The 23664-nt window shown below is 38.5% G+C and overlaps 1 protein-coding gene across 1 annotated transcript in view; it reads left to right on the top strand.

Annotated features, from left to right (window-relative positions):
* The window catches only part of SHB (SH2 domain containing adaptor protein B), a 167333-nt gene that overhangs the window by 58123 nt on the left and 85546 nt on the right, over positions 1-23664 (top strand). The window contains 1 exon segment of the mRNA XM_081317792.1: positions 7261-7378. Coding sequence (XP_081173918.1) covers positions 7261-7378 — 118 coding nt within the window.

Consider the following 23664-nt stretch of genomic DNA (forward strand, 5'->3'; position numbering starts at 1 on the left):
TCTTTCCCCCCCCCCAGGGTTAATGTTTTTGCAATAGCTTAATCCCTTGATTAATTTAATATATGGACTTTTGAATAGATGAAAGGTTTTTAAGAAGGATCCACCAGTCTTATCTAATGTTACTCAGATTAAAACCAGGCCATGATAGTTAAAACATCGATCTTGGTTTACTGAATTTGCTTATTCATCAGTCCAATCGCATTGAGGGGTAGTTCCTATAAATCTCAGGATCTCTGTGAATGTTGTTTTGGTTTAGTTTGAGTTCCTTGACAGTCCTGTGTTTGATTCAACTCAGTAGTGGTCAAATATTCCGTGAAGTTAAGGACAATCTCTTGTAAACAGCAGTTTGACTTTTTCATTTGCTTGATATTATTATCTGGTAGAAAAGGAAGGAGGAAGGCTTTTTACCCCTCTGTCCAGTATTAGAAGTGGCTGAGGGCATTTATGTATATAAAACACACATGTGTTCTCTATCATTCACAAGGGTACATCTAGTTCAGCAACCAATCATTTAGTCTCATAATGTCTAAATGCAAGAATTTGTTAAAACTCCATGGATAACTACTTTCACCTTTCTTCCTCTTTCACTCTGTCTGGGTTTCTCACATAAAACAGGAAGAATTGTTTTATTTGGAAAACGTTACCTAACATTTAAAAAAAGGCACGTGCAGAATTGCTAAACTGACAGTAAAATGACTAGTCCGTTGTTAAAGTAGGGAGAAAAAAGAGCGACTGGCAAGGGCTTACTTCATAGGAACGGGTTGAGAGAAGGGAAAATACAGCTCTAGCAAGCCTCTTCTTCATCAGCGTTTCAAAATATGATGCCTTGCCTTCTTTTCCAGCATTTTGGAAATTGTCACCCAGTTCCAATTCTTATTATCCTAGCTAGGAATTCTGGGCTTTTGCCATTCCAATGCCTACTGGGATGCCTCCAGATTGAACAAAACTGTGACGTACTGCAGGGTTGAGAATGCATTACAGAAGCCCTTAAACAAGACCAGCATTGAACACAAGCCTGTTTGACAGGTTTTTTTAAGTTTAATTTACTCGTTTTTCCCCCCTTTTTGGCAAATGTGAAGGCTGAATGATCAATTTTTTTAAAAAAAAAATGCATTGCTCATTTTAGATTTCCTACTCACCCCAAGAAAGGCAGCTATTATGGTGTCAGCCCCTTTGCTGCAGGGGGACAGGAGAGCACCCAAGATGCTTATCTATCAGCAGCCAATCAGGGAAGAAAATGGATGGTGTTTTCAGCTGCAGGGCTTCTGCAGATAAAACCTGCTGTTGTTAAGGGGAGAAATTACTCTTGCCTGATGCACACTGTTGTCTTTGAGCTAAGCACCCGGCCTTTGACACAGCTCTGACAGCACTGCTGATTGCAGTTTGGACCCACATAGACAGGAGATAGCAAGCAGAGCAGAGGTCTTTCTTTGAGCGAACTGTTAAAGTGGCAATAATCAGCCAGTCATTACAAATGCTTAGTGGGGGGATGGGGATGGGTGGGGGAGAGAGAGAGAGACAGAGACAGAGACGGAGAAAGAAAAAAGAGAAGGAAGGGGGCATCCCCCTCATTTTGCACTTGTCATCTTTAGCAATTTGCATTTAATGAACCCCTTGAATACAGCTTAAATTACATGTCAAATGAGGGACAGTGTTAGCTTACACTTGAGTGGTCCAAAATAACAAAAAAAAACCCCATACCCTGAAGATGAAACAATAATTACTCTGGAAATTGTCATCCTGGAAGAGTAGGGAGGAGTTGGCAAGGGCTCTGAAGAATATTAGGATGTTAAGAGATGCTTTGCTTAATCACACAAAGGCCTCTCTAGCTCAGCTGCACTCATGTCTTGTTTCCTGTTAATCTGCACTCTCCTTTCATATATGACACTTGGCCATGCTACTGAAAAAAAACAAATGTCCTTTTGGAGCTACTTTTCCTAAGCCAGGGTTTCTTAGAATTCCTTTTTTTGGGGGGGGGGAATTCTCTCCCTATCTGTTCGGGAGGCCTAGTTTATCTTCTTTGATGCCATTGTGCACTATAGGGGATTCTGGGTAAGTTACAAGACGCTTCCATATGGAACATCAGCAGACCTGTTTGATAGTGTGCTTACCTTGCTGTGTGATGGGTATAAAGCAGATAGTTACAGAGCTTTGTTATCATTACTGATCTTCAGAGGAAGTTCTCTAGATAGAACAAATATAGGCAAATGTCCAGCCTGTTACCTCAAATCTGATGTAAAGTAAAGGCTAGGGCAGGGGTAGGCAACCTCGGCTCTTTTATGACTCATGGACTTCAACTCCCAGAATTCCTGACTCAGCAGAGCTGACTCAGGAATTCTGGGAGTTGAAGTCCATGAGTCATAAAAGAGCCGAGGTTGCCTACCCCTGGGCTAGGGCCTCGGAAAGCCCAATATAAAGTGGTCACGCAGGCAAGTGAAATCATGTTGAATCTCATTAATGTGATACTGGAAAGACTTAAATATGCAAATTTATATCTGAGATCAAGATATTTAACAATAAATAAAGGAAGAGGGATGTCTTTTTGTTGCTCTTATAGAATAATTTAGAGTTGGAAAACATTGAAGATAACTTGCAAGTCATATCTCTCAATTGTTTGCCAGCTTTGCTATAGACCACTGTTAAAAATCACTATCTTAGATTAACATGTAAACAAATTTATTGACAATTCATAGAAATAATAATAAGTGTACCCAATAGATAATAATATAAAATATGTTAGGGCTCAAATGCGTTACCTAAACAAGATACTAAGCTTGATTAGAACTTTTAATATACAGTTAAATGATATTTTAGAGGCCATCTAAATATATTTAAGAAGCAATAATAATTAGAGTCAGGTTTATACAGTGCTTTTTTTGTAAAAGAAAAAGGTGCCGGAACTCACACATGTCATACAACCCGCCTTGCCTACCCTACAAGGTTCCATCCAAAAAAAGGTGCCAGAACTCCATTCTGAGCGTTCTATGAGAAAAAAAGCCCTGGGTTTATTTCTGAATATATGATTTTGCTACTAAAATGGATAAACATATTGGAAAAGTAAACAGATCCTATATATAGTAATTATTAAATGCTCAAATAAGGACATAAAGTATTTCAAACAGTTAAGTTCTGTACAGGTAGACCTCAACTTACAACCATTCATTTAGTGACCAATTAAAGTTATGGCAATGCTCAAAAAAGTGACTTACAACCAGTTCTCACACTTATGACCATTGTGGCATCCCCATAGTCATGTGATCCAAATTTAGGCACTTGGCAGCTGGTATGTATTTATGACAGTTGCAGCATTCTGGGATCATGTGATTATCGTTTGTGACTTCTGAGAAGCGAAGTCAGTGGGGGAAGCCAGATTCACTTAATGACCATGTGATTCGCTTAAAGACTATATGATTCACTTAACTTCAGCAAAAAGATTGTAAAATTGGATGTGACTCACTTAATGACCATCTCACTTGGCAATAGAAGTTCCAGACTACTTGTAATATATAAAGTAGCTCTTGATGTTCTTATGAGAAAGCCAGTTAAGTATGTTCTGGATGGCATGATAATTAAGTGGATAAGACACCAGGCTAGAACGCAGGAGACCATGAGTTCAAGTCCTGCCTTAGCCAAGAAAGCTAGCTGGGTGACTTTGGGCCAGTCACTCTCTCTCAGCCGAACCCACCTTCACAGAGTTGCTGTTGTGAGGAAAACAGGAGAAGGAAGATGTGTTGGATATGTTTACCACTTTGGGTTGTTTGTAAAAATAATTAAGGCAGAATATCTCCGGGTGAGATTCAAGGTCCTGGTGATGACCTATAAAGCCCTAAATGGCATGGGCCTGGATTATCTGAGGGAGCACCTGCTGCCAGTGTCAATTTCCCATCGTCCTATGCGCTCCCACAGGGAGGGCCTCCTCAGGGTACCGCCGGTCAAGGATTGCCGGCGGGTGATCCCCAGGGGGAGGGCGTTCTCTGTGGGTGCGCCTGCCCTATGAAATCAACTGCCAACGGAACTTCCGACTGCCCCCGACCTTCGTTCGTTTTGCTGGGACCTAAAAACCTGGCTCTTTGAGCTATCTGGCCTGGACTGAGGGGTTTTAATGGTTTTAAATTGTGATTTTGACTTTTTGGGGCTATACTTAATTTTATTTTATTTTAATTTTATATTGTATTGTTTTTAAATTCTGCCCTGTAAACCGCCCTGAGTCCTTCGGGAATAGGGCGGGATATAAACCGAATTAATAAATAATAATAATAAATATACATAAATAATTGTGTTCAGAATAACTAAATAACTGAGTGGTTATTTAGAAAACTGAAGGAAAGTATTGAGAGAGAAATCCCAATTCTCTGTCTTGCACTCTTCAACATTTGTATTGATGTGTTAGATGAGGAGATAGATGGAATATAATATACTTATAAAAAAAGAACCTGGAATAGTAATTGATAGCAAACTGAATATAGATATATTCCTTCAAAAAAGGCAAATGCCATTTTAGATTGCATCAACAGAAGCATAATTTCTAAATCAAAGGAAATAATTACATTCATTTTATTTTTTTGTTGGTGAAGTACTACTTCCAGTTCTGAGCATTAAGTAAAATTCAGACAAATTGTTTCAGATTCAGAGTAGGGCAGCCTTAATGATTGGAATCTTGAAAGTCAGTCTTAAAAAGAGGGATTAACGGAACTAAGAACATTTATTTCTGAGACGAGAACACCACAGACAGTTATAGTAACAATTTTCAAATATCTGAAAGGATGTCACACAGGAGAAGATCAAGATCTTTCTTTTTTAACCCAGAAGGATTGATGATTTCAAGTTACAGAAAGGCATGTTCTAGTAGTTGGTGGTTAGGAAGAAAAATTATAACAGTAAGAGGAGTGGAATTTGTTACCAGGCGGACTCTTTTTTCATTTTATGTATTCAAACAGAGGCTGGACAATCATCTGTCGGAGATGCTTTTTGCAGTGAATTTAGGGCTACTGGACATTTAGCAAAAAAAAGGATAATATCTCCTCCGTCCAGCAGACATAGCTTTAAAATCAAATATTATGGGGTTTTTTTAATATCTTTTTTTTAATGGACTATTTTCACAACAGTAGATATTCAAGCTTTCATGTATTGTGACTTTGTATATTGTCTGTTTCTTTCTTTCCCTCATCCATCAACAGCCTAGATTTGCATTATTTCATTTATTTCCTGATTCCAGCAACTGGCTTCAATCCACCACTTTCCATCTATGACCACTGTGGTTGATTCTGTCAAAAGAATCATTCTTATCAAATATAACATGAAAAATATTATTTGTGAGAAATTCCACTCACATATTGAAAATAAATATTTGTTGGAGAAATGTAAGGATTGAAAAACCAATCTTGGATGCTGGAGTGATTTCATCTCCACCTCCCCTCCCTCTCCCTCCCCCCTCTCTTTCTGTGTGTGTGTGTGTGTGTGTGTGTGTCCCTCCCTCTCCCCTCATTTGGAGTTTTTTTTTGCTTTTGTAGGAAAGTAGATCAGTTGTGTGTCCCCATCCCTCCCCCTTCCCCGTTTGTCCTCATTCACAGTTGTCTGTGACTTCCTTTACTGGTTCAGATATCTGTAACCCTAAGTGAGCAGGACATTAAACTTGATGGCCTAAATCAGTAGAGTCTTATTATTTTAAAGACAATAAAATAAAGATATGGGATGTTTGATAATTACATTAATTTTATTCAACCATAGATAGCTTCATGACACATTTATGCAGCTGGTGAATTTCCTAAGGGATGTTGTATTTAGTCAAAAATGAAGCAAAATGTTTCATAGCTCTATGGAAGTGTTCAAATATGACTTGCCTAATATCCACAGGTGGTCCTTGATTTATGACTGCAATTGGAACCAGAAATTGGTTTCAAGTTGTTAAGACCCTATCAGAGATGTGAAACTGCCAGCCCGCAGGCTGGATGCATCATCCGGAAGCTGCGCCCACCCCATTGCCGGCAATGGCAAAACCGTCCTGATACGTTGTGCGACGTCATGTGATGTCACGAGTTTGATGTGGCACCCACATGACCAAAAGCGATCTTACCATCATTTTTGCTAAGGTTGTTAAGCAAATACCATAGTCCTTAAGCAAATGCCACAGTCATTAAGTGAATGTCACAGTCATTAAGCAAATGATAGTAGTCATAATTTATATATTCATTCATTCATATGGACTGTTTTCACCAGGAATTGGAAAAAAGGGCTAGAAACCAGCAAAAAACTGATGATGAATCGCAGTCACATGACTGCAAAATGCTGTGACTATTCATAAATGTGACCTGTTGCCAAGTGCCTGACATGTGTCACGTGACCATGGGAGGCAGTGCAACCATTTACCAAAGCTTGGGTGGGGGGGTACTATACTTGCCATAAAGTACTGGTTCCGTTGGAATCATAAATGTGAATGGTGATTAAGGAAACAGTTGTAAGTCGAGGACTAGCCATATTGGTAACATAGTATAGAGCAGGGGTCCCCAACTCCCAGGCTGCGGACCAGTACCAATCCCACCAGGAACCAAGTCATGCAAGCAAGCAAAGTCCCATTTGTGCATGCATGGAATCCAAGCAGCGCATGAAACCACAATCACCCTGGTCTGTGGGAAAAACACTCTCCACGGAACTGGCTCACGAAAGGTTGGGGGCCCCTGATTTAGAGTTTAGAAGGATCAGTAGTAAAATCCTTTTTTTTACAACTGATGACTCTACAAAGAAATTAATCTCCTGCCTGCCAGCGGTGTACATGCTAATGGAGGCACAGTAGGACCACTTAAAGTTTCTAGGTAACTGTTTAAAGGGAAGGGACAGCTGCATCAGAAAAAAAGAAGCTTTTTGAGTTTGAACCTGTGATGCTTTGAAGTGTTTTGGTGGAGCAGTGGGCTAATGCCTCCTTAAGTAACACCAGCTGCCTGCAATTAGTGCAGGTTCGAGTCCCACCAGGCTCAAGTTTGACTCAGCCTTCCATCCTTCCGAGGTAGGTAAAATGAGGACCCAGATTGTTGGGGGCAATTAAGCTGACTTTGTAATAATGCCACTTGGGGTGTGTGTGAAAAGCCCTAATAAGCAGGCATATACATAGAATGAAGGCTACTGCTAAGCTTGTAAGCCGCCCTGAGTCTTTGGAGAAGGGCGGGATATAAATGGAATTAAAATAAAAATAAATAAATAACTTGAAAGGGAGTGTTTAAAACCAGTACCCAAAGCTAAGAGTGTTCCTTTTTTCCTCTGTTTCAGGTTTTAATAGCTGATGACTACTCCGATCCATTTGATGCCAAGAGTGAAGTCAACAAAATGGGCAAAGGAGAAAACACTGGCTATATGGAACCCTATGAAGCTCAGAGGATCATGACAGGTAAGACGGTCACAAGGAGGGCTGTAGAAGCCACATTTCTATCTGTCCTATTTCCCTACAACTGACCTTTTAGTAGGGTTAGGTAAGAGCAGTATTTAAGGCTGACATAGCTTCTGTGTTTAGTGTTTATTAGTGAATTAAATTATTATTCTCTCAAACACCGACATGTCCTTTTGCTTTTCCTGTTAATCTGGAGCGTTTCAATTTATGTTTCTAAATAATACTTCCATTTTCTTCCATTCAGGAGTCTTTATTTTGCACTTGCTATACAGTGTATGTGTGAATATATGCAGTCTTAATGGCTTGATGTTGTTTTTAAGGTGCCACAAATAGGTTCTTATTTTTTTTTAAGTCTAATGCGGAGTATTTTCATTCAGTATAGATAATGACACTTAATGACTTGCACTTCTGTTCTTCAAATGTTAATTATCGCTCTGAATAAGAGATTCATAATAAACACAATGTAAGAAAAGCCATAAGAGTTGCATTGCTAATCATGATGTACATTAACAACCTTGTCAGACAAGACAACAGCTGTAAATTTGTTGCCATTTTATGAGATTTAGGCAAGTTGGCTGCACAGCTGATTTATATACAGGGCTATAGGGCACTTTGGTGTAAAGGCATAACCGTTTCTAAAAAAATCCATGGCAATTGATGAACAATTGCACTTTCCACTAAAAGATTAAAAGTACACATATTCCCCATAGGACAGGCATATATTCTGGGTACATAATGTCGTGCCCCTGAGCACTAACTCCCCAGAACAAATGATTTGTTAAAAATTTATTGACCGAGACTTAGCAAAGAAATTTCAGTTGGGTCCTTACATTCTAGAGCACCACCAAACTTAACCTTTGCTGTTGCTACAAGAGTATAACACTTTGGAACGGATCAATTTACAGGGATCCCTAAAAATGTAAAAAAAAGAAAGAAAGAAAAACCATTTATATTAATGAAATAGGTATTGCTCATTTTGAAAATTAAAGAGTTTGAATGGTTTTGTGTTTTATGTGTCTGTTCAAAATGCGTTAAACAAGCATACTGTACAACTACCTTGAACCTGAAATTTCTACTTGTACATGTTCTTTTTTTTCTGTTAACCAAATGTGCAATTTTTAATAGCTAACATGATAGGGGAATTCTCAGATTTTCAAGTATTGTTTTGATGTATCAGGTTGTTCTTTTCAGTGGATCTCCTGGGCTCTTGTAGCTAACCTTTACTGTGCCCTGTCAATATATATATTTAGTTTGCTTCAGATGTAAAAACTGGGAGACTTCTGTTAAGCACAGCATTTTGTAATTAACATTGTTCAGGGCAGTGTAATCAATTCTGTGCTGCAGGATCATTAGAAAGGAATATTAAACAACCTAAACAAAATATTGGCTTGAAATTTAGAAATGTTTTTTATCAAAAACCTATTTATTCAGTTAATTTTTCATATTTCTACACTTTGATCAAAGTGCCTGGAAGGAGAAATAGTGAAGATACACCCTTTGTGAAAGATGAGGACATATGTAGACGTCTGTCTTGCTATCTTCTACAATCTTCTTGAAAGGGAATTTCCCATTAAACAAAATAATAATAATAATAATAATAATAATAATAATAATAATAATAATAATAATAACAACAACAACAACAACAACAACAACAATAATAATAATAATAATAATAATAATAATAATAATAATAATAATAATAATAATATAATTAGTAGTAGTAGTAGTTGAAGTTGGAAGGGACCTTGGAGGTCATCTAGTCCAACCCCCTGCTCAGGCAGAAAACCCTATACCATTTCAGGCAAATGGCTGTCCAGTCTCTTCTTAAAAACTTCCAGTGTTGGAGCATTCACAGCTTCTGGAGGCAGGTTGTTCCACTGGTTAATTGTTCTAACTGTCAGGAAGTTTCTCCTTAGTTCTAGGTTGCTTCTCCCCTTGACTAGTTTCCATCCATTGCTTCTTGTCCTGCCTTCAGGTGCTTTGGAGAATAGCTTGGCTCCCTCTTCTTTGTGGCAGCCCCTGAACTATTGGAACACTGCTATCATGTCACCCTTCACCCTTCTCTTCATTAGAGGGAACAGTACAGTACAATCTCACTGGCCTGTTTTTATCAACAGTAAAAAAAATTTAAAGCAAACCTGAATTCAGAAAAACAGTAAAGTTTTTAAAACAAATCTGGATTCATTCATTCGTGTAAAGGAAAGGCAACACTTCAAGATGTTGGTGAATCATGATTTAAAGGATTTTTTTTAAAAAAGGATAAAACTAATATTCACATCTATAGTCCATGATAGTAGTAAATAAAGCCAAAAGGCAGTTTCAGAACATCTTCTTAGCTGATTTATATTCTTGTCAGCCCCTTAATTTTATGAGCATCATTCTTGTTCCGTATTTGTTAAAGACAAATTCCTTAGGGTTATAACAGTGGAAAGGTGAATTGGAGCAAATTTGCTGGCTTAGACTGTATATAAATCATTCTATACATAAAACACTAATTTCCAAAATGTATAATATTGCTATACGATCTCAAGATCTTTTCATCTTGCTGATTTTTGAGATTGCTTATCATGGGTTTGTGTTGTATCCCCTTTGGGATTCCAGTATATGCTCCTGAAAGAGATTTGGGGGTTAACTTTGCATTTAGTAATGAATTGTCCAGAATCTGATGAAATCAGAGAATTATTTTTATATGGGGAAAAAAATTATTTCAGTGGAACAGTTTAGAGCTTGCTTGGAAACAAAGCTGTACATCACACTCACTTTGCCATATGTGTTACTTGAGAGTCATACAATTAAATAGCATTTTCATACATTTCACTTTATGATCACTTATTGTGCTTCTCTCTCTTTTTAATGACCTTGCTTATTAATTTCTTAGAGGGAATGAAGAATGATATGTGGGTTTTCTTTCCGTCCTGTGGTTACAAATAGAAGTTGGATACTGGTGAAAGTTTCTCTAGTATAGCCATCTTTTAATGTGCTTTAGTTCCTGTGAAGCCAAAATCAGAAGCTGTAAGCAGTGTTGTTTATGCCCAGTATACTTTATCTGAAGCTATAATGTCGGAAGGAACCCCTAGCAGGGTAGCACATTTTAGGAGAGGTGTGTGTGTGTATATATTCTAATTTAATTACATGGGAGAAGGGAATATCTACCTATCTAATCTATCTAGTTTGTCTGTCTGTCTATCTGTCTGTCTATCTATCTATCCATCCATCCATCCATCCATCCATCTCTTTCTTCTCATGCAGTTAAGCCTGGAACAACTGTCAGTGACTACTGTATAACAAACTAAAGTGGTTTTTTTGTTATTTCAGTAAAAGTGGTAACATTTAAATGGATAAAAATTTGCAAGAGAATATTCACTCAAAGCATAATTGTGTGGGCAAAGTAAGAATAAAAGCAACATAGAAAAGAAAAAAATGATGTTAATGTCTCTATCGATTTCTCTATAGCTCGGCAGCATGCTGTTTAATTGTGTCACAGCAGCACTTAGGCAATGGTCTTGTTAAGATTATTTAATAGCTTGAGCAGTGGGGCAGAACAATAAAACTGATTTTTCATTTGTCTTATTGTGGCCAGCTAATCTTTACTTAAGATGACAAAAAAATTTATCCTTGAGCTGTAGCTCTCTAAATGTGTTCAGCAATCCTATTCTTGCTAAATTTATGCTCTTTACTTTATTCCAGATTTGCTTTTAGTTTTTCCCCTGAGGGTGCAAAGTTTAATGGATATAGCACTTAGAAAAAGTCTTCTAATGCATTTCTCCAGCCCTGCCAACAATGGGATATTAGCTTAGATTGTGTCATGGGATCTTTGTTCAGTCTTCAGGGACATAGAACATCCATGAAAAGGGAAGAATTACAGTCCTCTCGCTAAAAGTCAAGATGTAAAATTACCATATCTATTATTAATGAAATGCTTAAAATATGGTTGGGCTTGAGTAGCCATTACAAAATATTATGTATTGTGGCAGAAAATTCTCTGACAAAAACATTCTAGGGGAAAAAAACTCTTTAGGACTCAGCCTTTGAATCTCTCTTCTCCCTGAATGTTCCTCTCTTCGGACGTACAGAGAACAGCACCCAGAAATGTTTGTAAGCACCTCAGCGTGGTTCACAAAGCGGACAGATGGACTTGCTATTTGCTAGCAGAGGAATCTCCACTAGCTTCCAGGAAAGGAAATCCAGGGCTTTTTTTCTCATAGAACGCTCAGAACGGAGTTCCGGCACCTTTTTTGGATGGAACATACAAACATACAACATACAAGGCAGATTGTATGACATGTGTGAGTTCCGGCACCTTTTTCTTTTACAAAAAAAGCACTGAGGAAATCCTTCCCAGCTAGCTGAAGTGCTGCAGTCTTTCATTTGCATAAGAACTGCAGGTAAACAGTGGCGTAGCGTGGGGGGTGCAGGGGGGGCCGGCCGCACCGGGCGCAACATCTGGGGGGGCGCATTAGATGCATTTTACTTTAATTACAGCAGTATTTTCACGGGTTAGGGGGCGCAAATTACTTGCCTTGCCCCGGGTGCTGACAACCCACGCTACGCCACTGCAGGTAAAAAGGTTATTACATTTCAGGAGATAGACAAATCTGGAATCATTTTGGGTTAAATTTTGATCTCAGAGATGTCTAGAATTCATAATGAAGCCCCTCTAATGTCGGAGTTGGGTGTCAAAGACTTCTTTGTCTATTCTGACCTTTATATATGTCATCATCTCCTCCAATCTACAAGCTCCCAAGATGAGTTTTACAACCTCAGTGAATACTGCCTCATCCTTATCTATGCTAATCTGTGTAACTAATTTTCTAGTGCAACTTGTTATATCTCCTCTTCTTTCCTGTTTGTAACTACATTCTGTTGCAGAAAGGTTCTGTCCCTAGAAGGCTGCCTTGTGCTTTTAATTGCCTTTTTCTTTCTTTTAAAGAGCCTCTTACTGTTTGGCTTAACTGTTTGTTAAAGGACCACCAGTACCTAAATTCATGCCAGTGTAGAAAACAATGTGCTATTTTTTTATGGCTTTTACAGGGTTCAGACAGTCAAATCAAGTACTGTATTTGGGGGTGGGGGGGAATGAAATATATAATAAGGAGGGCAACAAAGTTTACATACGATTCTGTTTTTAGAGGAACAAACAATATGTAATATAATTCACGGTAATTTGCTGTGAATTATAGAAATATGTGAAAGCTTTGATAAACTGTTCTGATTGATATTTTTGTAAGATGTAGTTTCTTATATATTTAGATGAACTGATGTGTTTATTTCAGTGATTTGTATAAAACCATACTGGTTTCACTGAAAGTATAGATCTGTGTGTTTTGGGTGCCAATATATGAAAAAAGATGTTTTAATCTTCATGTCCATTGCCAGTATTTAGCCATTACATTTCACTTTAGAGAGCACAAAATACATTACAATCATTTTTTTCAGGACTCTTGTATCAACTTATCACATGGCCAATATTATTCCTAGAATAAGAAAGGCGTAAGGGAGAAGGAATCATACTTCACCTCTGAATACTTAGTAAACTTGAGACTGGATAAAAATTCAGTCAAGGAATTTGTAGTTTACTCTTCTTTAAGTATTGTACCATGCCAGTTCTCAGCACTGAGAGAGTGAAGCCCCAGCCTATCTTCTGATAGTTAGTAATAACCCTGGGATTTTCCCTTCAGTATAATAATTCAAAGTGGAACCACATTTGAACTGGAATCTTTATTTCCAATTTATATCCTACATAGATCCTGTCCAGACAGGACTGCCTTCCTGTTCTTCAGGTTTGGTGATATAACACACGTCCAGGAAAATTGGGGAGTTTATGAAAAGGAAGGTGCCTCCATCAAGGGCTGAATTTAGGAACCTTGTAGTTTAAAGCTGGTTAAGTCTGCCCAAGTCTTGGTATAGTCTTCAAGACTAGGGACGAGTTTGTTTGTTTTGTTTGTTTGTTTAATTGATTGATTTTTATTTTAGCTTTCATTAAGCAGCCAGCATTTGTAGTCCTTCCTCCTATTTTCCCTACAGCAACAGCAAATCTATAAAGTTAGTTGGGCTGATATGTGAATAACTGGGGCAAATTCATCCAATGAGGTTCCATGGCTGAGGGTGAACAAGAATTGAGTCTTCCTGTTAGTCCACTATAGCATACTAACTCATCATTAAAATGTGAAGCATTAACACCCACAATTGGTAAATTGGCTTGCCCTGTAGCTTTTGGGGACTATATTTCAACCCATGCTTGATCAACAGAGAACCCGCTAAAGTCTGAGGGAACACCTGCTGCCGGCATCAAGTTCCCTTCGTCCTGTGCACTCCCACAGGGAGGGCCTTCTCAGGGTGCCGCCAGCAAAGGATTGCCGGCGGGCAACACCCAGGGGGAGGGCCTTCTCTGTGGGCGCGCCTGCCCTTTGGAACCAGTTACCCGTAGATCTCAGGACTGCCCCTGATTTTTGTTCATTCCGCCGGGACCTGAAGACCTGGCTCTTTGAGCTTTCCGGCCAGGACTGAGAACTTTTAATTTTTAACTTATTGTAATTGGGTTTTTAATCAGAGTTATAGGGGTTTTAGATTTTTAATCAAGGATAATTTAATCTATTTTAATTGTTATTAACTTTTTGTATTGTAATGTTGTTTTAATTGCCTTGTGAACCGCCCTGGGTCCTACGGGAGAAGGGTGGTATATAAGTTCAATAAATAATAATAATAATAATAATAATAATAATAATAATAATAATAATAATAATAATAATAATAATAATAATAATAAAGTCACAATTGACTTTAGTGTATCTGGACTAAATAAAGTATTATAGGCAGTCCTTCACTTACAGCCATTCATTTAGCGACTGTCCAAAGTCACAATGGCACTGAAAATAGTGACTTATAACCAATCCTCACACTTATGACTGTCACAGCATCCCAGGCTCACATGATCAAAAATTGAACATTTGTCAACAGGCATGTGCTTATCCTGGGATCATGTGATCACCACTTGCAACCTTCTCAGATGGCTTCAAAGAAGCAAAGAAAATTGGGAGGGGGATTTTCTTAATGACTGCATGATTCACTCAACAACTGCAGTGTTTTACTTAACAGCTGTGGGGGGAAAGAAGTAAAATTAGGCATGGTTCAAATAACAACCGCTTTGTTTAGCAGTGGAAATTCTGGTCCCAGCTGTGCTCATAAGTGGAGGACTGCCTGTATTTGAACAAATGTGGGGGGATGGGGGCAGAACCACCTTATGGCCTCTCTTTTATTGTGTTCATATAGAGGTTAGATAAAGCAGTACTCTTGGTCTCGTAAGACAACTTTCTTTGGAAGCAACCAGCAGTTTCATAATCAACTGCACCATACCAGCAGTGTGGTCAGCCCTGTTTACAGAAGCATGTGTGTTATGCTTTGACCATAAATAATACAGTTGCTCTCTGATTGCAGTTTTCTTTCAGGGACTATACTTGAAATAGCCTGGGAGTGCAGGAGAACTGGCCTTCCCAGGATCCTGCAAGTACTTGAGGCAAACCTTTAGGTGCCAGCTCCTTTTGTAACTAGTTTTTTGTCTGAACATGTAATGTCAAGCTTTATGGCAACCTCAGATGTTTCAGGTTCCTGTGACTCACTCCTTGCAAAACCCTTAATCTGCACAGATGTCTCCTGGATTACTAGCTGTGGATTTTTGCGTCATCTCCGTAAGAGAAGAAGAAAATTGATTAGGCATTAATATTTCATCTTTCCCATGATTATTTTTCACTGAAATTCTTTGTGCCACAATAATAGAGAGCTGCAAAACAAAGGACTCAGACATGCACCATTTCAGTATACCGGGCAGTTTCATCTTGGCCGCTTTGCCTACTAGGACTACATTGGCTGCAATCTTATTCCATAAAGCCTGACCCCAGTAGCCAACTACCAGTGCACTAAATCGTTCATAGTGGCCACTCATTTTTTTTCTGACTAGAGCTATATAGAGGAATTTTAAGACAGCTTTCCTTAGCTGGGAGATTACCAAATGTGTTGGCTTAAAACAGGGGTGTCAAACTGCCGGCCTACGGGCCAAATGCACTAAATCGTCCTGATATGTTGCATGATGTCATGTGATGTCATGAGTTTGACATGTTTGGCTTAAAACTATAATGCTCAACTAGACATTGTATGTTCTTTATGAAGAGGTTTTGGTTCAAAACATCTATAGTTCTTCAACCCAAGAGTGAAGTTTAATTTGGTTGGTATCAAATTATAATCACTCTTGATTCTTTGCTCCTCCCTCAAAATGATAAGAAAATATTTGCTAAATTCTCATGAATTTGTTTTAATTCCAAGGGATATTTGTGAGAGTTTGGTCTTTCATTGTACGGTCATCCATCCAACAACGCCTAGTCTCCCTGGATTTCCTTATTCCATAATGAAATTCCATCTGTAGGGCTGCTTCAGATCAGAAAACAGGAGCAGACAGTAGCAGCTATCACATAAAAGAAAGTAAACTTTGAAATACTACCCAAATAGGTTTTGTTTCCAGAAACAATAATAGGCAAAGTAATGTCTTTAACATTGTGCCACCTGCTAATTTTCCCTTAAGGGTTTTAAAATGTACAAATGGATTAGTGACAAGAAAGTAATTGCAGTGAAGATTGAAGATTCGTACTGGCAGAAAATGGGCAGGGTTAGAAATAATTGGAATGCTCTATATTTGGTGTCTGCTTTCTTCTAGGCTTAAAAATCGTTGTTGTACTTTGTTTTGTCTGCATGGCTGGTTTCACAGAAGATTTGGGGCATTTTCACACTATCAGTTCCCAATTCTCCAAAGTGTTCATAAATGACCCGCCACTCAGTGTGGCTTGAAAAGCTGAAAACATCCTGAACTTGTAAGTGGTCCTTATAACAGTCCCATAGGAAGATACAAAATGTGTTGTTCTGCTGTTATCCAATCCCAGTCTACTATGGATCAGGAAGAACCCAAAATTTCTGCACCTCTTTGCTCACTGTGAAAGAAGGAAATATAATAAACTTTAAACATTTTTCCTAATATACCCGTGTTGTTGTGAAAGGGAACTTTGTTGGTCTGAGGGGAAAAAAGAATAATAAAAGAAAGCAATGCTGACCGTGTCAACATTATTGCAACATCAGTAGTTTGTCAATCAATATCTTTAATATTTTCCTGAAATCTCTAATCGTGATTGCATGATAAGGTGGGGGAAAGAGGCAGATAAGTTCTAAGCCAGGGGTCTTCAAACTCGGCCCTTTTATGACTCATGGACTTCAACTCCCAGAATTCCTCAGCCAGCGTGCCTGGCTGAGGAATTCTGGGAGTTGAAGTCCATGAGTCATAAAAGGGCCAGGTTTGAAGACCCCTGTTCTAAGCAATAACACCGGCTCCTTGAATTCTACTTTAAAATAAAACCATGCTTGTTCGTGACTGTTTTTACTATCTATACGACCTTCCGCTTCTTCTCACTTGCACACTATGGCTTAGGGAGAAGCAAAGTAGGAGAGTCATCCTGCAAATGCTGAGCTGTTGCTTTGTATTATTATATTTTTATTTCTATGCTTGCTTTTTTTTTGGAGTGATTGTGTTGAAAAACAACGACTTACTTCAGTCCAAAATGTGGGAGGCAAAGAAAGATCCCGCCAATGGAAGAACAGATTGCTAATCAGCTTCAGTGTTGCAAAAAAACAAAACAAAACCCACCACTATCACAAAAAGATTTATCTCTTTTCAAATAAGATGACTGAAAACAAGAGTTCAGATCTTCAAACCAAGTTAACATGATTTTCAACTAGCGCTCATCCCTATAGGAAAGTGCTTTTCATGGATACATTTGCACAAACAAGTGAAAATTCTCTAAGTAATAACCTTTGGAATTTTTTTTCATAATTTACTGTATTATGCAGATAAGCCAATTTCATTAGTTTATAATTTAATGTATTAAATCAGACATGTCAAACACAAGGCCCGGGGGCCGGATGCGGCCCGCAAAGTGGTTTCATGTGGCCCGTGAAGCCATCCTGGAAACAGTGAGGGAACGGCCCCCACTGCCTTGGCCCTGGCCCAGAGACCCTCCTTCTGCCAGAGACCCTCAGATCTGTCCCACTCCTGCCCAGGCCCCCATAGGCACCCTTGATGCGAACCATGTAGAGCTGGCCACGCCCATCCAGTAGGTCATACGCACTCTAGCCACGCCCACCCAGTAGGCCACGCCCACCCTGGCCATACCCATCCGGTCCCTTGAGGGCAACCTCAACACTGATGCGGCCCTCAATGAAATTGAGTTTGACACCCCTGTATTAAATGAATGCAGGACATTTACTAATTCAGAAACCAAGAGGAGGAAGGAAAGAATCAAAATCACTAGCTCTAGTCAAAGATAAGATATAAATGCTGAGCAAGGCCAGCACTAAAAGACTACTACTATAATGTTTCAAGCTACAAAGACCAGAAGAGTAAATGTTGCTTGTGGATCCTGTAAGTAAGAGTTGAGAGGCTATTATGGCACCTGTACTCTGCATCCCCTTGGAGATGTACATGAACCTTGCCTTACTGACCTTCAAAATAGCACTAATAACATGACACTTTCTCCCTACATGCCTTTGATTAGGGTGATTGAGTGGGGTCCCTTTGTCAGTTTTTATCTGTATGGTTGGAGAGAGAGGTGGTAGATGACCCGTTCTTTGGTGTCTTTCTCCCCCCCCCCTCTTTTTATGTTAAGCCGCTCAAAATCGGAGTTGCGTAGCCTAACCTAGAAATTTGACCGGAAAAAAATAAGACTTAAACAGCTTTGTGAAATGCACAGTTTCTGATATTCAAAGATACACTTTCCTCTATCGACAAACTCCGTTTACTGTCATAGTTTTGCTCTAAGGGCAGGTTGGGATCTAATCTTTTGGGGGTTTTTACTTGAGATGTATAAAAGAAACAATGACATTATTCCACCCAGTTGCTTTGGAGCAATTAAATATCAACTTGATGGGTGCTTAATCTAACTATTCAGTATAACTCATTGCCTCATAATAGGTTACAGACCTAAGCTGAATTGATGTAAGAAGAAACAAAAGCTATGCAAAATTGTATATCACAATCCTTGCCTAAAGTGTTCTTTTTCATATATTAGAAACACAGAATTCTTAGAATTAGAAACTGAGAGAGATGCATCTCAACCTGGTAATCGCTGAGCTATTGTGAAACAACAACAACAACAACAACAACAACAACAACAACAACAATAATAATAATAATAATAATAATAATAATAATAATAATAATAATAATAATAATAATACAAGAAGAGGAAGAAGTTGTTGGAAGGGACCTTGGAGGTCATCTAGTCCAACCCCCTGCTCAGGCAGGAAACCCTATACCATTTCAGGCAAATGGCTGTCCAGTCTCTTCTTAAAAACTTCCAGTGTTGGGGCATTCACCACTTCTGGAGGCAGGTTGTTCCACTGGTTAATTGTTCTAACTGTCAGGAAGTTTCTCCTTAGTTCTAGGTTGCTTCTCTCCTTGACTAGTTTCCATCCGTTGCTTCTTGTCCTGCTTTCAGGTGCTTTGGAGAATAGCTTGACTCCCTCTTCTTTGTGGTAGCCCCTGAGATATTGGAACACTGCTATCATGTCACCCCTCACCCTTCTCTTCATTAAACTACACATACCCAAATCCAGCAACCGTTCCCTATATGTTTTAACCTCCAGTCCCCCAATCATCTTTGTTGCTCTTCTCTGTACCCTTTCTAGAGTCTCAACATCTTTTTTACATCGTGGTGACCAAAACTGGATGCAGTATTCCAGGTGTGGCCTTACCAAAGCATTGTAAAGTGGTATTAGTACTTCATGTGATCTTGATTCTATCCCTCTGTTAATGCAACCTAGCACTGTGTTGGCTTTTTTGGCAGCTGCAGCACACTGCTGGCTCATATTTAAGTGATTGTCTACTAGGACTCCGAGATCCCTCTCACAGTTACTACTATTGAGCAAGGTTCCACCTATACTATACCTGTGCATTTGGTTTTTCCTGCCTAAATGTAGAACCTTACTTTTTTCACCATTGAATTTCATTTTGTTAGATAGCGCCCAGTGTTCAAGTCTGTCCACATCCTCCTGTATTTTAAGCCTATCTTCTGGAGTATTGGCTATTCCTGCCAGCTTGGTGTCGTCTGCAAATTGGATGAGTTCCCCATCTATCCCCTCATCCAAATCATTGATGAAGCTGTTGAAGAGCACTGGGCTCAGAACAGAGCCCTGGGGCACCCCACTACACACTTCCTTCCATGTAGATGCAGTTCCATTGAGGACCACATGCTGAGTACGGCCTGTCAGCCAGCTACGAATCCATCTGGTGGTGATGCTATCTAACCCACATTTTTCTATCTTATCTAGTAGTAGGTTGTGATCTACTGTACTTTATCAAATGCCTTACTGAATTCCAAGTAAATTATATCTACAGCATTCCTCCGGTACACTAATTTTGTCACTTGGTCAAAGAATGCAATAAGATTTGTCTGGCATGATCTGTTTTTGACAAACCCATGTTGACTTTTAGCGATGACTTTGTTTGCATCAAGGTGTTCGCTGATTTGTTGTTTGATGATCTTTTCCAGAATCTTCCCAGGTATTGAGGTCAGGCTGATAGGTCTGTAGTTTCCTGGATCTATTTTTTCCCTTTTTTGATTCCTTCCTTCCTTTTTTTAATTACCTTCCCCTTTTATTGTGGTAGCATTGTGGTGGTAATAACTCAAAGGCAGTTTCCATACAAACAGACCTTACTTCTTTTAATTAGACCTGCCCGGAATCACAGGGTAGAGAGGGAGACAGTGGCAGGGTGTCCCATTTATATAGTCACCTAATGGAAATGCAATTGTCCTTGTCAGCTCAAAAGGTTAATGCCATAAGAGTTAACAGAAACTACAGGAAACTGTAACTGTTCATTGCAGACAAGCAGAGAAAGTGAGAGACAGAAGTCATCCCTTTTACCCTGTCTTTTCAGCAACATTGATGCATTGTGTAGGAATTTACACATAGTATGAAAAGGGATAGAGCCATTTTTTTTAGAACCCAGCTAGCAGGAATAGCCAACACTCCAGATGATAGGCTTAAGATACAGAAGGATCTTGACAGACTTGAGCAGTGGGCGCTGTTTAACAAAATGAAATTCAATGGTGAAAAAAGTAAGGTTCTACATTTAGGCAAGAAAAACAAAATGCACAGGTACAGTATAGGGGGTACCTTGCTCAATTGTAGTAACTGTGAGAGGTATCTTGGAATCCTAGTGGACAATATGAGCCAGCAGTGTGCTGAAATTGCCAAAAAAAAGCCAACACAGTTCTAGGTTGCATAAACAGAGGGATAGAAGTAAGATCATGTGAAGTGTTAATACCACTCTACAATGCCTTGGTAAGACCATATTTGGAATACTGCATCCAGTTTTAGTCTCCACGTTGTAAAAAAGATGTTGAGATTCTAAAAAAAATGAAGAGAAGAGCAACAAAGATGATTAGGGGACTGGAGGCTAAAACATATAAAGAATGGTTGCTGGAACAGGATATGTCTAGTTTAATGAAAAGAAGGACTAGGGGTGGCATGAGAGCAGTGTTCCAATATATCAGGTGTTGCTGCAAAGAAGAAGGGGTCAACTTATTCTCCAAAGCACCTGAAGGCAGAACAAGAAGCAGTGAGTGGAAACTAATCAAGAAGAGAAGCATCCTAGAACTAAGGAAAAATTTTCTGACAGTTAGAACAATTAATCAATGGAACAATGGAAGTTGTGAATGCTCCCAACATTGGAAGTTTTTAAGAAGAGATTGGACAACCAGTTGTCTGAAATGTTAAAGGGGTTTCCTGCCTGAGCAGGGGGTTGGAATAGAAGACCTCCAAGATCCCTTCCGACTCTGTCATTTTGTTCTACTGATTCCTTCCCAATCTACAAATAGAAACTTAGGAAATTATTGAAATGATGCCTGCTTGAAATTTCTAAGGATTTAGAACAACCTAAGGCTGCAGTTTGTATAGAGACCCTGAAACCCTTAGAAAATGCTTTGTGGTTGGGGGACTCTTTGATTTCTTATTTTGGAGAAGAGAATGATGGGTCTCAAATTCCAAAGCCCCATAATTCATTTTGGCCTTTTCTGTGCAGTGAATAATTCACTGAGGTGGCAGCTTGGATGTAGGAGAGGAAAGAAGCACAGGTAAGCACATATTGATCTAGAATGAGAATCATTGTCATTGCTGCTGCTATAATACAGCTCCATAAGTTATATAGATAAATAACATAGCCTTATAAATTTTAAACTCCTCAAGTCCTGCTGTGCTGCCTCATTATGGCAGGGGGTTTCCTGGCAGGAAAGAACAAAGAATGCCAGGAGTGGACATGAAGAGGATGTCCTCCCAACAGGATCACCCAAGGTGTGAAGGTCATTTCAGATGCCCAGCTAAAGCAAGTAGGCACCTATAATGGATAGCAACAATATTGGACAACAATCATTTTAGTGACAACAGCAAAATATATTTTCATACTGTGTGGGAGAAGGCAATGGTAAACCATTCCTGTATCTGACATGACATTAAAGCCTTTGGGAGACCTAGTTGCCATGCAGGAAAAGAGAATCTGAAGAGGCAGAATTACTGTGGAAATACAGTATGTAAGAAACATGATCATGGAAACCCCAGCACAGTGAAACATTGCTCAGTGTGGAAGGGATGGATCACAAAGATCATAGACTGTTCAGATATGCAAGTTGCAAGTCAACTAAAGCAGAAGAATAAAAATAAATTGCCAACCAATCTGGAGACTGACACAGCAGTCAAGTAGATTGGAAGAGGTCGATCTATATATGAATACCAAACAAAGAAAGAGATTTAATACAGTGCACAAACTATTTTACAATAACCTTGCATTCACATGCAAGCAAAATAATCCTTGGGAACATCCAACACAGAGTAGAGCACTGCATAGAAAAGGAAATTCTAGATGTTCAGGCTGGTTTTAGAAAATGTTAAAGAACAAGATATATTATTGCACCTTGGTTAATTGAAAAAGTCAAAGAATGCCAAAAATAGATCAATATGCACTTCATTGATTATGGAAAGGCCTTGATGTTTAAAAAAGTGCAAGAAAAGACAAGGGCAAAGACAAGTGATTGGCATAACATCAGAGGACCTGAAGGGGTCCTCTGGGGACATATCCTTTTGAAGAAAGTCTGATTATATGGTTGCTAAGAGCCAACATTGACTTGACTAGTGTACACTCATTCAATAGATTTTAAATTAAAACTTTCAAATATTTCTACTCGGTATGATTTTATGTCAAAAATTGTTAAAGAGTCATTAACCCTTTTCAATTATCACTTTGTCCTAAATGGACAGCACTTTAGACTTGAAAAGCCAAAAATTAGTGAAAAATACAAAAATAGTCACGGTTTCAATGAAGATAAGAACTATTAAATATAAGACAAAAATAATATAGTGCCAAATAGTGAATTGTTTTAATGAATTAATACTACTAAAGATGTTAGTAGAAGTTAGATGAGATTTAAGAGGCATCCCCATTTACTCATATAATAAACCAACTTTTATCTATGAATTGGGAATTACCAATTCACTATACAACCTATCATGATTTCTTACAATATATAGTATATTTATTTCACACTTTTAATATTTTAGTAATTCTTTCCTAGTTAATACCATTACATATAGAGATAACAGCATGTTTATTTTTGCTCATGATTCATAAGCATATATTGACAGTATAATGTTACTATAATATACCATTTGCATTCCAATTGCATTAAAAATTAACTACAGTGAATGTGTTATGAGACATTTGTGCATACTTTTGTTTTAGCTTCATTAAATTATTGTTTAAAAATGCCTGATATTTCATGCTTTGGAGGTAGCGGACCAAATTACTCTCAAAACCCTAGAACCATTCCTGGAGAAGGTCTCAAGAGCCTCTTCAGAAATTGTTAATGAGATGTAATATTTTAATATAAAGAATTGAAACAATATTAAATACATGGAGAATAATCATGGCAATCATATTTAATTTGTTTACTTCAATTTTAAGTATAAAAAGAGATGGTTTTGCCTCGACCCCACACATTTTCTTCTACTTTTTATAACAGAGCCTCTTCCATACTACTCAAAAGGTAGGATTAAAAAAAGGTTGCTGACATCTCTTTTAGGAATATATGCAACCTGTGGAGGGGGGAACCCAGGTATTGTTCTCATGTTCAATATCCTTACTATATTTCAAGCGTGAAGATGAGAACACTAGCATTACTTGGCTAAGATGCCAAGAC

Source organism: Vipera berus (genome assembly GCF_964194415.1).
Source record: "Vipera berus genome assembly, chromosome: 2".
Taxonomy (NCBI): domain Eukaryota; kingdom Metazoa; phylum Chordata; class Lepidosauria; order Squamata; family Viperidae; genus Vipera; species Vipera berus.